The 12,616-nt window shown below is 46.5% G+C and overlaps 1 protein-coding gene and 1 pseudogene across 3 annotated transcripts; both read right to left on the bottom strand.

The window, feature by feature from the left end:
• Positions 1-1,186: 1,186 nt before the first annotated feature.
• RSPH4A (radial spoke head component 4A) lies at positions 1,187-8,682 on the bottom strand. 2 transcript variants are annotated; one of them, XM_081140240.1, is made up of 6 exons: positions 7,421-8,682; positions 6,313-6,547; positions 5,238-5,975; positions 3,983-4,133; positions 3,299-3,450; positions 1,187-1,910 (listed from the first exon to the last, which is right to left on the bottom strand). In XM_081140240.1, exons 1-6 carry the CDS (start codon positions 8,623-8,625, stop codon positions 1,902-1,904), a joined length of 2,490 nt encoding a protein of 829 aa, XP_080996366.1. In that variant the 5' UTR covers positions 8,626-8,682; the 3' UTR covers positions 1,187-1,901. The 2 variants fall into 2 exon arrangements, with proteins under 2 accessions (XP_080996366.1, XP_080996365.1); XM_081140239.1 differs by having other exon boundaries at positions 3,299-3,416.
• A 3,431-nt stretch (positions 8,683-12,113) lies between these two features.
• On the bottom strand, positions 12,114-12,607 carry LOC308559075 (transmembrane protein 230 pseudogene; annotated as a pseudogene). Its single transcript has one exon. The product of its transcript is annotated as a transmembrane protein 230 pseudogene (transcript).
• Positions 12,608-12,616: the final 9 nt, after the last annotated feature.

Genomic DNA, 12,616 nt, shown 5'->3' with positions numbered 1-12,616 from the left:
GGAGACACCTTCAGGTTCATGTTGGATGTGCCATAAAAGGTTGAGTGAAAGAATCCTACTCTAGCCAACTTAAGCAGAAGGAAATTCATTGAAAGATGATCAGAGAGGCTCCCAGAATCCCTAGGTAACTAGGGCACTGTGCTGGACAAGGCAACTCTAGAGGCTGGACTGGTCTTGTTCGTAGCAGGAACCAGGTTAGGCGCCGAGGTGGACTGTCTGCTCACAGTTCAGGTTCCAGGGAAGGCCCGTCTGATGCCATGGTGTGTGCCCCGGACAGAGGCAGTTTCTCACAAGGAAATACGGATAGATGAGGAAATGGATATTAAACAACAAAAAAGAAAAACAACAAATGTCTGCTATACCACAAAAAAAGTACTTGAATGAAGTTTTATAAATATTAACTCCATCAAATACGGAAAGTCGCATGCCAAGAATGAATAATACTGCCAATTGGAAAATTCTGGAAATCCTCCTTTCTGATACCTTGTCCCTCGGGTTTCTACTTCATGCCCCCCTGCAGTTACCCTTTCATGCCCTCGTGGCCTCTTACCTAGTTTACACGATAACCTGCCAACCGGGCTCCCTGTCTTGATCCTCTGTGGGTCCTTTCGTACACTGAAGCCAAGCGTTCACTACAAAAGTGACGTCTCACTTCCCAGTTGAGTCCTGTTCCTTGTTCATGGGTAGATGCAGATATCCCACACCATCTGGACCCCACTAACGCCTCCAGGCTCCTCTCTCACCCTCAGGAGCCCACTCTTTTTAGCCCAGAGTCCTTTGCCAAAATACAGTTGGTGCGGCCTAGGACCTCTTCACCTTTAGCTCCCCTCAGAAGTGCTTCCTGAACTGCTCGCGTCTAAACAGCGGCACCTTCTAGGTGTCTGATACTCAGTGTTTGTAGATGGGTGACGTGCGAGCCGCCAGCAAGTGGCCTCGGTGCCTGGCGCGTGCAGTGCTTAATCCTCTAGTGAGTGAAGACACAGCTGTGGAGAAGCAGCGGTGGAGAGGATTAGGCTGAGACCTGGCTATCCCAGCTAGCCATCTCTGCAAGCCCGTTTCTATTGGGTGAAAGATGTTAAGTAACAAGTAAAGAGGTTAAAAACGGAGTCTTTGAGTGGGCGATGGAATTAGAAACTCCCTTGACACTCAAAAAATATTGAACTGCCCAAGAAGCTTTTTCTTTTTTAAATATGTCTTTATTGATTTCAGAGAGAGGAAAGGAGAGGGAGAGAGAGAGACAGAAACATAATGATGAGAGAGTCCTCGATCAAGCCCACAACCGGGCATGTGCCCTGACCGGGAATTGAACCCTGATCGCCTGGATCCCAGGTCGACGCTCAACCGCTGAGCCACACCCGGCGGGGCGGGTTATATATTTTCATGTTTGCCATATTAGAAGTTAAACCTTAGACGTGGAGAAAAAAAATACAGAAACACATATTCCATTAGTTGTAGCTATCAGAACAGTGAAGCAGAACATGTCAGTCAGCCTCTGGAAAACCCACTGAGCATCTTCCTATAAGCACACACGAACAGTTCCAAACGTGAAATCCCCAGCCTGATGTTCTCATATATAGTTAGGCCCACATAAGTGGTACGTAGGCGTCGGTCGCGTGGAAGGCGGCGGTTTTGCTTTAGCATACGTGCCGCTGGAGCAAGCCGCCGGTTTTGCTCCTCAGTCACGGTCCTCTTCCTCCTCTTCGTCTTCATCGGTTCCCTCGTTCTCCTCGGCCGGGAGGACAGCTGCTTGAGCAGCCCTGAAAGCCTGCTCTTCTTCCACACTGGGGTCATCCATTTCTGTGACTTCTGGTCCGCTGGGGTATTCTTCACAAATTGGTGGTGGAGCTGGGGGTGTATAGCTGTCTGGGCTGTATTTATGACCCCAGCCTATGTAGAGATTTTCAAACTTTCTATATTTAAAAAAAAAATGTAGATGATCATTATATAATTTTTCAGTACAAAAAGTTGACCTTCCTCTCCTGTAATGATAAAGTACTTAAAGTATCATAGTCCCATAATTTTAAAACAATACATTTAAAATTCATTAGAGGTGAAATACCCCTAAATGATTCCCCTAGCACAGGGCATTTCTATGATCCAAGCTGCTTAAGCTGGTTAAGAAAACCACAGGGTTAGACCCTGTCAAGATGTACCCAAACCACAGCCTTTGATCATTTAATTACTTTCAGAAAGAAAAATAATAATAATAATTAAAAAGTTACCACCTTCATTAGAGTTAGAAAGAATTAAAAAGTTTCCAAACTAGCAAGCACTTGGCTGGAGGAGGAGTGGGCTTGTGGTTAAAGACCTGGCCTACGTCACAGGAAAACTGCCCTGTCCACACCAGATTTGGTGCCCAGGCAGCACGCTGCAGTCTCTGAGGGGAGTTGCAGTCAAGGACTCTGGTCTCTGGCCTGTCATGCTCTTCACGTTTCCATTCCTAGCTCAGGTGCCTTCACTCCTAGGACTCTTTCTGAGACCTTCGGTAGAAGGTCTTTGGGTGTCGCTACCAAGGCCTCCTTATGGGGCTTGGGGGAGAGAAGGGGAAACCTTAAAGAAACTTTTCCCCACTCAGTATCCAGTACTCTTCCCTAGCTCTCCTCCCCTTGCCCTGGCCCTCTGGTCCATAAAACTGCAAGAGCCTTATGATGGGGACTCTTATCAGTGAGACGACCCCACGCCTGTGCTGATCCATCTGACCTTCCACCATTGTGCCACTTCATGGGGAAAAATGGAACAGGGAGCGGGAGAGGGAATCAGTGCTTTTGCTTTCATTTTTGGCTTGTTGCTTTAATGACTATTCTGACATTTAGCAGCTCAGCCTCTCTTCAGCTCAGCTGAACTTCTGACCCTGGGTTATTAGATAAGAAATGGAAGCATAAGACTCAAGGAAGTGAGGGATAAAAGGGCATTTAGTAGCCTCTAGATCCTAATTCTCTTGACAATGATAGCCTAAATAATACATATTTTTAATTATCTTTAATCAAGATGTCCAACAAAAATAATGGGAGATTTAAACTAATTCAAACACTGCTTAGAATTACTTCAATTAAATGAATGCCAATTATTCAAGCAACTATAGAAGAAAAACCATATTTAGCTTCATTAATTAATTCAGATGAAAAGGCAGAAGTCTAAATTAATCTAAATTTGATGCTTTACTGTATAATACAAATGTTTGGCTAAATCTTGCTAAAATTGAGTTAAAATAATATTAACTTAAGATTCCAGTGATACTTTATACTTTCCAGAACTTAAATAATCACAATAAAAACTTTGAAAGTTGTCAGATACTTACTTGCCATTGCAAAAGGCGTATGCCCCAGGCCAGAGGTTGGATCTGAGGACAGCAATAGCATATTGAGGGATGAGATTTGAAGAGAGTCGTGTTGTCCAAGGCGGTGTATTCTGCATCTCTGTACATCAATGAAAAATTCAAAAGCTTAACTCCTGCTTGACATAAAAAGAAAGGTTAAAACATCAGCAGCTAACATAAAACCAAGGCGGAATTTTATGAACACTATGGAATAATGAAATTTGGATATTTATACACTGTATAATGATGTCCTGTGTTTATGGTCATCTGTGTATGGCCTGCAGAATGCAAGACATAAATGATGCACAAGGTCACTCTCAGCATTTCAGTAAGAGCTGCAACCAACCTATACTTCCTACCTGAGTGCTACTTCTTCTTCTGTCAGAGAAAGTTGGTGGTTTGGCCAACAACATGTTTCATACCCCACCATATACTACAGTGAGTGTGTGTTTAGATATATAGATTTAGTATATATGCATAGTATATACATGTATATGACATACAAAATATATAGGACATTATTTCTACTATACATTTAATATGCTATATACATAGTATGTGTATATAGTATCAAATATACAGAGTATATGTATACATCATGTACATATATGTACATATATATATAGTAATATTGCATAGTATACATATACATTTGTGTAAAATTACCTAAATCTTCGGAGATTGGTGTCAAGAGAGGAGGCCCCACTTCCTGTTCTATGTAGTCAGGCTCTTCTTCTTTTTCTTCTTCTGCCTTTTCTTCATCTTCTTCTTCTTCCTCTTCACTTTTTGGTATGGGGTTGAACCAATTACAGCGACCCTGAGCATGAATATTGCAAGGTGAGGGCCTTAGAATATCCGAGTATGCATTTGGAGTGAAGCAATTATCCACACAAGGTTCTGCTCCGCTCTGTGGGAATCTAATCATTCATTCACTCATTCATTCACTCATTCAACATACATTTACCAAGTACTGTTATGATCTAGGTTTTTGCCTAAGCGAAAGGTTGTACTAGTTATTTCAAGAATTTGCCAACTTCTTGAAGTTACAGAACATTTATATTTTAAAATTAGCAGTGCCTTAATAAAAATAAGTTAATGACGCATTTTACTAATTTGTAATCAATAATTTATAAGGAAGAGATAAGGCACTATTATTAATAAAAATTAAATAAGATTAGCTATGGAGGTTCTAATTTCTGATCTAATTAACTTATCTAAAGATATATAAGAATATCTCATATGTGGGTCCAAGTATAACGAAGATTTTCTACCTGCAGACGAGGCACTATAGCAGAGTGATTAAAAGGATGAACTCTGGATCCATTGTGTCTACTCACATCTGACCCTGTTGCTTGTTAGCCATAGTACTCCTTTTACATTTCCTAAACTGTCTCAATCCCCTCATCTGTAAAATAAGGATAATATTAGTTTTTATACAGTGATGAGTATTAAGTGAGGTAATGCATATAAAGTGCTATTACAAGCACCTAGCCGAATACGTGCTATACAACTGCTACTTAAAACTGTTTGATTGTTTTTATTTTTATTATAATCTTTTATTGTTCTCGGCATAAAATCCCCATGTATTACAGAAACACAATAAAGGAACAGCTCCCTGAATTAGTGCACCCGTCTATATTTAACAAATAAAAAACAGTTTCACAACGCACATAAATCTAAATCCTGATGTAACTTGCCAAATACTTCATTGAAATAATTGTCTTATTTCTGTTTGGAAATAGAACTCTGTTGGAAGACCCCAGGTCTATACTAGTTGGCAATTATATAGTACCCTGTGTTTTTGCTTGATTTTTCAATGGTCTCTTTCTCTGTCTAGAGTCTGAATACACGTGTGCACTGTTGACTGAATTTAGGAAACATGTGCCGATCGGCTGGTAGACTGAGAACCGCAAAGCCCTACCTGAGGGAGAATATGTTGTGCGTGGTGAACCCAGTTGGACAGGGACTCCACTAGATCAACCACCTGGATGCCTTCAAAATCAGGGTTTTCTTCAAAGCTCTCTCGCCCGCCTTCTGACTCTTCCTCTTCCTCTCCTTCCTCTTCACCGAACTGATAGAATCCAAGAGGGCTGACATGGGTCCCTGCTGAAATTCTGGCAATTTGCGCTCGCAAATAATTACTCTCATTTCCTGGGAAAGGTGGGTAGCTTATGATGGGAGTATCCAATCGCCCAGTGAAAAATTTCTTGATTTTTCTGGCAGTAACAATTTGTGCGGGCGTAACTGATGGTAACCTCACCCACGCTCGTCCTGGTTCATTGCAAACAAAGTAGACGTATTTGTTGGCACCTGTCCTGCTTTCCTCTTTTGGTATGGGCTGTGGGGCCTTGTAAGAGGGCCTTGGCGACTCCCCCTCACTGCCCTCTTCACCTTCGCTCTCCCCTTCGCCCCTCTCTTCACTCACATCTTCCTCTTCCACCTCCTCTTCCTCTCCCTCGCGAAACTCCACTTCAGCTACAATATAATTCATTTCCAGGCCCAAGATCTTGCCCCAGAAGCGGCACCTCTGGATGGGGTGGGTGTCGGTAAGTTGCTTGAGGGCAAGAAATATGCGGTAAGTCTCATCTGTGCCCAAACCAACTCCAGCTTGTTCAAAATAAAACGCTGATTCCATTACATTTGGGAGAGGGTTTTCTGCCTGGGAAGACAAGTGCTGAGGTTAACGTGTTATCCGTAAGGAGAACTGCTTGCTTCCTGTTTCCCTTTTAAGCACTTGGGAATATAAAAGATGAAGAGACCACTTTCTCTGATATGAACACCTCAACCCCACACACGTGTCATAGCCAAGCCTGTGAAATATTAAGCCACAAATGTGAAAAAATAAACTTGAAACAAGGAAATGAGTGGTGCGAAGTGAGGTCGAAAGTACTACCTAGCAAGCTGTAAGAGACTGTCGATTTGAATCTAAAGCAACACCCACTCACCTCAAATAAAACCTTAAGACTGAATTATTCAGATTTACAGTAGTGACTTACTATTTCATCTTCCAGCTCTTGGTCAGCTCCTTCCAAATTTCCCTGGAGAAAAAGAGCCTTTTGCTTCTCTGCTATTTCATATGTTGAAAGCATCTCATTCTCATTGTGGAGTGTATCCAATTTTTTACTAAAATGTACCATCTTCACATCTCGGCTAATGTTTTCGATGATGTCCACAGCATTTTCAGGACGCTCATCGAAGATCTTGGTCAGCATATTAGAGAGATGATCGTATCTACATGAAAAGAGAAAATCCAGGTCATACCCATGTCAAAAGGGAGGACATGTATTAAGATAACAACAAACAAAAACAAAAACCTAATTTGGGCGATGTAAAAACAGAATGCAAAATATATAATGTACACAAACACAAAGCAGTGCAGTCACGACCTCAGAAAGGCCCCCTCTCACTGAGGGAGGAATGGTTTTCCAGGATGGCCTGAGGACAAAGTGGTTTCAAATTATTTCTTGAGAGAAATGATAGATGTGGGACACAGCAACCAAAGGCTCTCAGGTAGGACTTAGCAACTATATTAGAGTGATCTGAAGTAGACTTACCTCACTGGGGCAGTAGTTATCATTGAACTAATTATTAGAGATGAACTTGGAGAGATACAATTCTTATCAGTCACAGAGGAAATTTACACAAGTTTCCTTATTGGACAGAGGAGTTTCTATTTAACCTGAGAGCACGTTGACAGACAATTCAGTTCTTAAGTAGTAACTTCACATTATCAGCCACGGAAGCACTGGAAGGCTTACATTAGAGCCACCTGTAAGCCTCTAATCCCTGGCAGAAACTTACTTTTCATAAGCATCTTGAAGAGACGCTCAGACTTCACTATATCTCCACGGTGTCTTTCAAACCCAAGTCTCCATAATTCCTAGGTCTTGCTTCTCTATGCCAAGGGTGCTTAAAGAAGCTAGAAGAAGCCCCACCAATGACCTATTTGGAGTCCTGTGAGGCAAAGGCTTATTAAGCCACTAACTAACTCATACTCATACAGACTTTCAAATATAATTCCATTCACCCATAGAAACTCACACAGAGATACCCACACCCCCTTTTCTTTGTCATACTCCCCCCCCACCCCCAGCCAGGACTTACAGATTTAAGCCCGACTCGCTGCTGCTCCTCAGTAAGTAAGCCTTAGCGTTCCGAATGGCGATCTCAAGCACGCTGGGGGCCGCTTCAGGCTCAGGCTCAGGCTCCGGCCCAGGCTCAGGCTCAGCCTCAGGCTCAGGCTCAGCCTCAGGCTCAGGCTCAGGCTCAGGCCCAGGCCCAGGCTCAGGCCCAGGCTCAGGCTCAGCCTCAGGCTCAGGCCCAGGCTCAGGCTCAGGCCCAGGCTCAGGCTCAGCCTCAGGCTCAGGCTCAGGCCCAGGCCCAGGCTCAGGCCCAGGCTCAGGCTCAGCCTCAGGCTCAGGCTCAGGCTCAGGCCCAGGCTCAGGCTCAGCCTCAGGCTCAGGCTCAGGCCCAGGCTCAGGCCCAGGCTCAGGCTCAGCCTCAGGCTCAGGCTCAGGCCCAGGCTCAGGCCCAGGCTCAGGCTCAGCTTCAGGCTCAGGCCCAGGCTCAGGCCCAGGCCCAGGCTCAGGCTCAGGCTCAGGCCCAGGCTCAGGCTCATCCGGGTCGTAGCTCGCGTTCGCGTCTCCCTCCTGCAGAGTGTCAGCTCTCCGCGCGCTCGGTTGCGAGTTGTTACAGCTCACGTCCTTCGGCTCCCGCCGGTGACTGTCGGTTTGCTGAAACTGTTGCAAGGCGGCCCCCTTTGATCGGCCCGGTTCAGGAGGAGCCGATTCTGCTCCCCCAGACGGCTGTCTCAGGCGGTCGGGGGGAGGTCTCCCGGCGTCAGGGGTCGCACTGGTGGTCTTGTCTGTCCGCCCCGGCGCGGCCGGGTCCTGCCCCGACAGAGCCAGAGGAGGAGTGGAGGGGGGCTGCTGAGGGGGCGAAGGCGCGCATGACGCACCCGGTTCTGGGAGGCCACCCACGGGCGTGCTGCCTCGACACTGAGGGCTCCGAGGTGGGCTGCTCCGGGGCTGGGGTCCAGCGTGCGGCCGCTGCTCCGACGCCGGGGGTTCCGATGACCCCGGCTGAGGATCTTGGGATGAAGCTGCCGTCATTTCTTCCCATGGCTCCCCTCGTCCCCCCGATGGCTGGTGTTCTCTTTCTTGCTTCGGGGCAGTCGAGCCTTCCATGGCAGGAGTCCAGGGAATCGACGTGCGGATGGCGGGGGCCGGCGCAGGACGCCCGCTTTGCCGGGTCGGCGGAGCGACTTCTGGGGGCTGGTTGCTCTGCACGCGGCAGCGTCCTGTCTCCATAGCAACCCCGGGCAGGGTTCCCGCGGGAGAAACCGGGCGCGCACGTCGGTTGCCCGGATTCTCAGGGAGGAGACCAAGACAGAAGGAAATCTAGCTCGGAGATTTGGCGAAGCCTCTGCCCCTCTTCTAGCTCAGCCAATCCCACCTGCGGGCGCCCGCGGGCTGGAAACCTGAGGGGGGCGGGACCGCGGCGCCAGAAGAGGAGGAGCCGTGGAGGGCGCGTGCGTGCGTGTGTGTGTGTGTGTGTGTGTGTGAGAGCGTGTGTGAGAGCGTGTGTGAGAGCGTGTGTGTGCGCGTGTGTGTGTGTGTGTGTGAGAGCGTGTGTGAGAGCGTGTGTGTGCGCGTGTGTGTGTGTGTGTGTGAGAGCGTGTGTGAGAGCGTGTGTGTGTGCGTGTGTGTGAGTGCGTGTGTGTGAGTGTGCGTGTGTGTGAGAGCGTGTGTGTGTGAGTGTGTGTGCGTGTGTGCGTGTGAGGGCGTGTGTGTGAGTGTGTGAGCGTGTGTGAGAGCGTGTGTGTGCGTGTGTGAGCGTGTGTGTGTGTGCGTGTGTGAGTGTGTGAGAGCGTGTGTGCGTGTGTGAGTGTGTGTGAGTGTGTGTGCGTGTGTGTGTGTGAGGGCGTGTGTGTGTGTGTGTGAGAGCATGTGTGAGAGAGTGTGTGTGTGCGTGTGTGAGTGTGAGAGCGTGTGTGTGTGCGTATGTGTGTGTGAGGGTGTGTGTGTGTGCATGTGTGAGTGTGTGAGGGCGTGTGTGTGTGTGTGTGAGAGCGTGTGTGAGTGTGTGAGGGCATGTGTGTGTGCGTGTGTGAGTGTGTGAGAGCGTGTGCGTGTGTGACAGAGAAAGCCAGGCAAAGAGGGAGAGTGAGGGGGCCGGGAGGAGGGGGCAGGGGGAGGGAAACACTCGTAGGTCTGTGCGCAGTACCTGCCCCCTGCCCTCACCCACACGTCTGCTACACTGCGGGCCTTTACTCTGGTGCGGACTATTCATCACGGGATTCATCTGTGATGAGCTTAAGCCATGTCAGAACCCAGAATCACTGTGCTAACAACCAGCAAGTTTCTTGAAAAGCAGCTGACTAAGGAGGGTGTGGAGTCCATCGTGAAACAGGCTTTTAAAAACATCGAAAGAAGACCTTACAGCAAAATGTGACATTGTGGCCTACACCAAAAGCTTTTTCCGACAAGGTATCAGAGCAGTCTGAAATATTTTTCTCTGTAGATGGGATGTGCCCTGGTGAGCCAGTTAACTGTGATTCGACAACTGTCAGGCACTGCTTAGAAACCTAATTGTTTCAAAAGGATGTTCTAGCAAGTTGGTCTAAACCTTCATATCAAAGGAAAATCGAAATATATATAATTTATAATTCAATAAGAGTTGATAGGTATGTGTCCTGGTTAACTAAAAATTTAAAGTTAACATACACACTGTATACCATGTCTGGAATGAAAACAATGCTTGGATTTAATATCCTCTGTAGTATGATGATGCTATGACACTCTTTTTTGCCTTTATTTGTCTAACTGTTCTCTTTGTGATGAGGACCATCTCTGAACTAAAGTTTATACTGTTGACCTTATTTGGATTTTCGATTCCTGAATTTACCGTCCTTAACTAACATTGCACAGATTTACTGTTTTATATATGCAAAAGACACGTCTTTGACATGCCCAAGTCACTTTTAATGCTAATTATTCGTATTGATGTTGTGGTGGACTTTTTACCAGTTACTTTTCCAATGGACTTTCCATGTAGCCTGTGGTTTCTTATAAAAGGGTGGATATGATGATGGTACCAGAGCCTAGATGAGGTACAGCTCATATTATCCCTGGTCATTTATTACAATTTGATGGATCACAAACTAATATTTAGACACATCACTTTCCCCCCATTCATTATGAGTATGGGCACATAATATAGCACTGATGGAAGACAACCAAATTGTTTTTTCTTTTTTTTTTTTTATCTTGGGTACATTTTATCAGCCTAAGGATAACACACTTGAGGGTATCTTTCTTCTCCTTTATAAATTGCCAATATTCTCTCCCAGATGTGTATTCTTTATCGTTTACAGATCTGCCTATATTTCTTATCTACAACACTTCAGAAAGCATTTCTTTTTATAGGATGATATCCTTTATTCTAGAAAATACTGTTTTATCAATTATAACCTTTAATCTGGAGCCAGAGCCTTAACTGTAGATATATCCCACATTCAGTCCTTTTGTCTAGATCCTTCCTCACCTCGATCACAGCCAGATTTATCACGAAACTGATGAGACTTAAGCTTCAGGGCCCCAGCCTTGTACAGGCCTCTTTCTATGCCCTGCACTTAATTTCATATTTTTTTTCTCATGAAACTCCCCCAAATTATATAAAATTTGCCTCCTGGATCTGCCTTATTCTTATATAGGACTCAACAGGAAAAGGCTCATATAAATAAAAAACAATCCAGTTTCCTGATCTGATCTGAGATTATAACAGTGCATGCAGATGAGCAGTCTAATTCTCTCTGTTAACTTTCAGTGAATGTATGCAATTCACTATGGTTTTAGTTAATTTTAAGTGCAGTCTTCTACAGAAGCCTATTTCGCAGTGAGAAATTAACACTTTAGGGAACATCTATGTGCCACGTTGTTGATATAAAATACTTTGACCCCTATTAAAACCCCCAAAAGTAGAAATTACGGCCCCAAACTCGGTCTGAGAGTACTAAAATAATTTGCCGAAGCTTATACAGCTAGAAAGTTTGCATCTGGGATTTAAAACCAGTTCTCACTTAAAAAGCTCATGGAGCCATCACACAATACAACTGTAGAGCTCTTTTTATTTTTCCTAAATTGATATGTGATTTTATCAAGATCACCCATAGAATACAAAGTTAGAGGTAAGTGTGGGGGATAAGAGACTGAAAAATTTTCTAAACTACTTAGTAATATGAAATTAGAAATGCTGCATTTTCCCATTTGCCACAAGATAAAATTATCAATGAGGACTATTTAAATGAAATGTTCCCCTCTAAATACGGTGGAGGAGGCAACATTTTGTTTTACAATGTAACTTTTCACTTTCCCATACCATTAATATTGCTAGTCTTCCATTTTTCATATTCATGTGGAAAAATCTGCCAAAGGGTTTAGCCAGGGCCAGGAAAATAAAAACAGAGCACGTCCTGGCTTCCTGTTTGTCTAATTACAATCTCAGTTAGCATTCTGGGTACGATTTCTAAAATCCTGCCATAGTTTTGCTAAGTAGCTGCAAAGCTGCAGAATCCCTCAGTCTCTGGGCATAGATTCCCGCAGCCTCTGCCAAACGTCTTAAAGCTCCGCTCGGCTCCGCCTGACTCTTCCGCTGGATGCTGGGCTGGGGGCGGGGGGAGGGGGGGGAGAGGGGCAGGGTTGTGAGGGGGCGGAGTTGTGAGGGGGCGGGGCTGTGAAGGGGGCGGGCTTGTGGGCGGGGCTGTGCGTCGGGGGCGGGGCGGGCCGGCGGGGCGGGGCTAGTCGCCACAGTCCGGAAGGTCTTGGAAGGAGTAGCCGCTGCAGCCTCGCTGGGCTCTGCAGGCCACGAGCAGGTGGTAAAAGCCCGGCAGCAACACCAGGACGCCGACGATCAGAATGGCGACGGCCCGGGCGGGTCCTACTTTGCTGACGCAGCCCCCGAGCAGGAGGCAGCCGGTGAGCAGGAGAAGGGCGCCGAGCAGAAACTGCAGGGTGGCGCAGCCGACGGCCTTGTAAGGAATCCTGGTGGGGCTTTTCTTGAACTTGAGTGAGTGAGACCTGTCCCCGCCCGGGCGTCTTTTGGATCTGGAGCAGCCTTCGGCGGGCGCCGTTTCCTTCCGACAGTCGGTGTGTCCGCCGTCACTGCTGGGGAGCACGGAGTATTTCACTTTGCTGCTGGGGCCCCCGGCGGCCGCGCAGGTGCGAGCGGGCCCCATAACCCGCAGACGGGTGCGCAGCTCGCCCGCAGCCGCCGTGGGCGCAGGGGCCGGGGCCGCGCGCC

The sequence above is a fragment of the Miniopterus schreibersii genome (genome assembly GCF_964146895.1).
Source record: "Miniopterus schreibersii genome assembly, chromosome: 6".
NCBI classification, from domain to species: domain Eukaryota; kingdom Metazoa; phylum Chordata; class Mammalia; order Chiroptera; family Miniopteridae; genus Miniopterus; species Miniopterus schreibersii.
This window is presented reverse-complemented; position numbering and strand designations above follow the sequence as displayed.

Bases quoted from the DNA above. Each gene is read 5' to 3' on its own strand.
- RSPH4A (XM_081140239.1), bottom strand. From the start codon at position 8,625: ATGGAGACAGGACGCTGCCGCGTGCAGAGCAACCAGCCCCCAGAAGTC. The intron at 5,976-6,312 runs GTAAGTCACTAC...TTGTCTTCCCAG, and splicing joins AAGAGCTGGAAGATGAAATA to GCAGAAAACCCTCTCCCAAA. The intron at 4,134-5,237 runs GTAGGGCTTTGC...ATTCATGCTCAG, and splicing joins CACAACATATTCTCCCTCAG to GGTCGCTGTAATTGGTTCAA.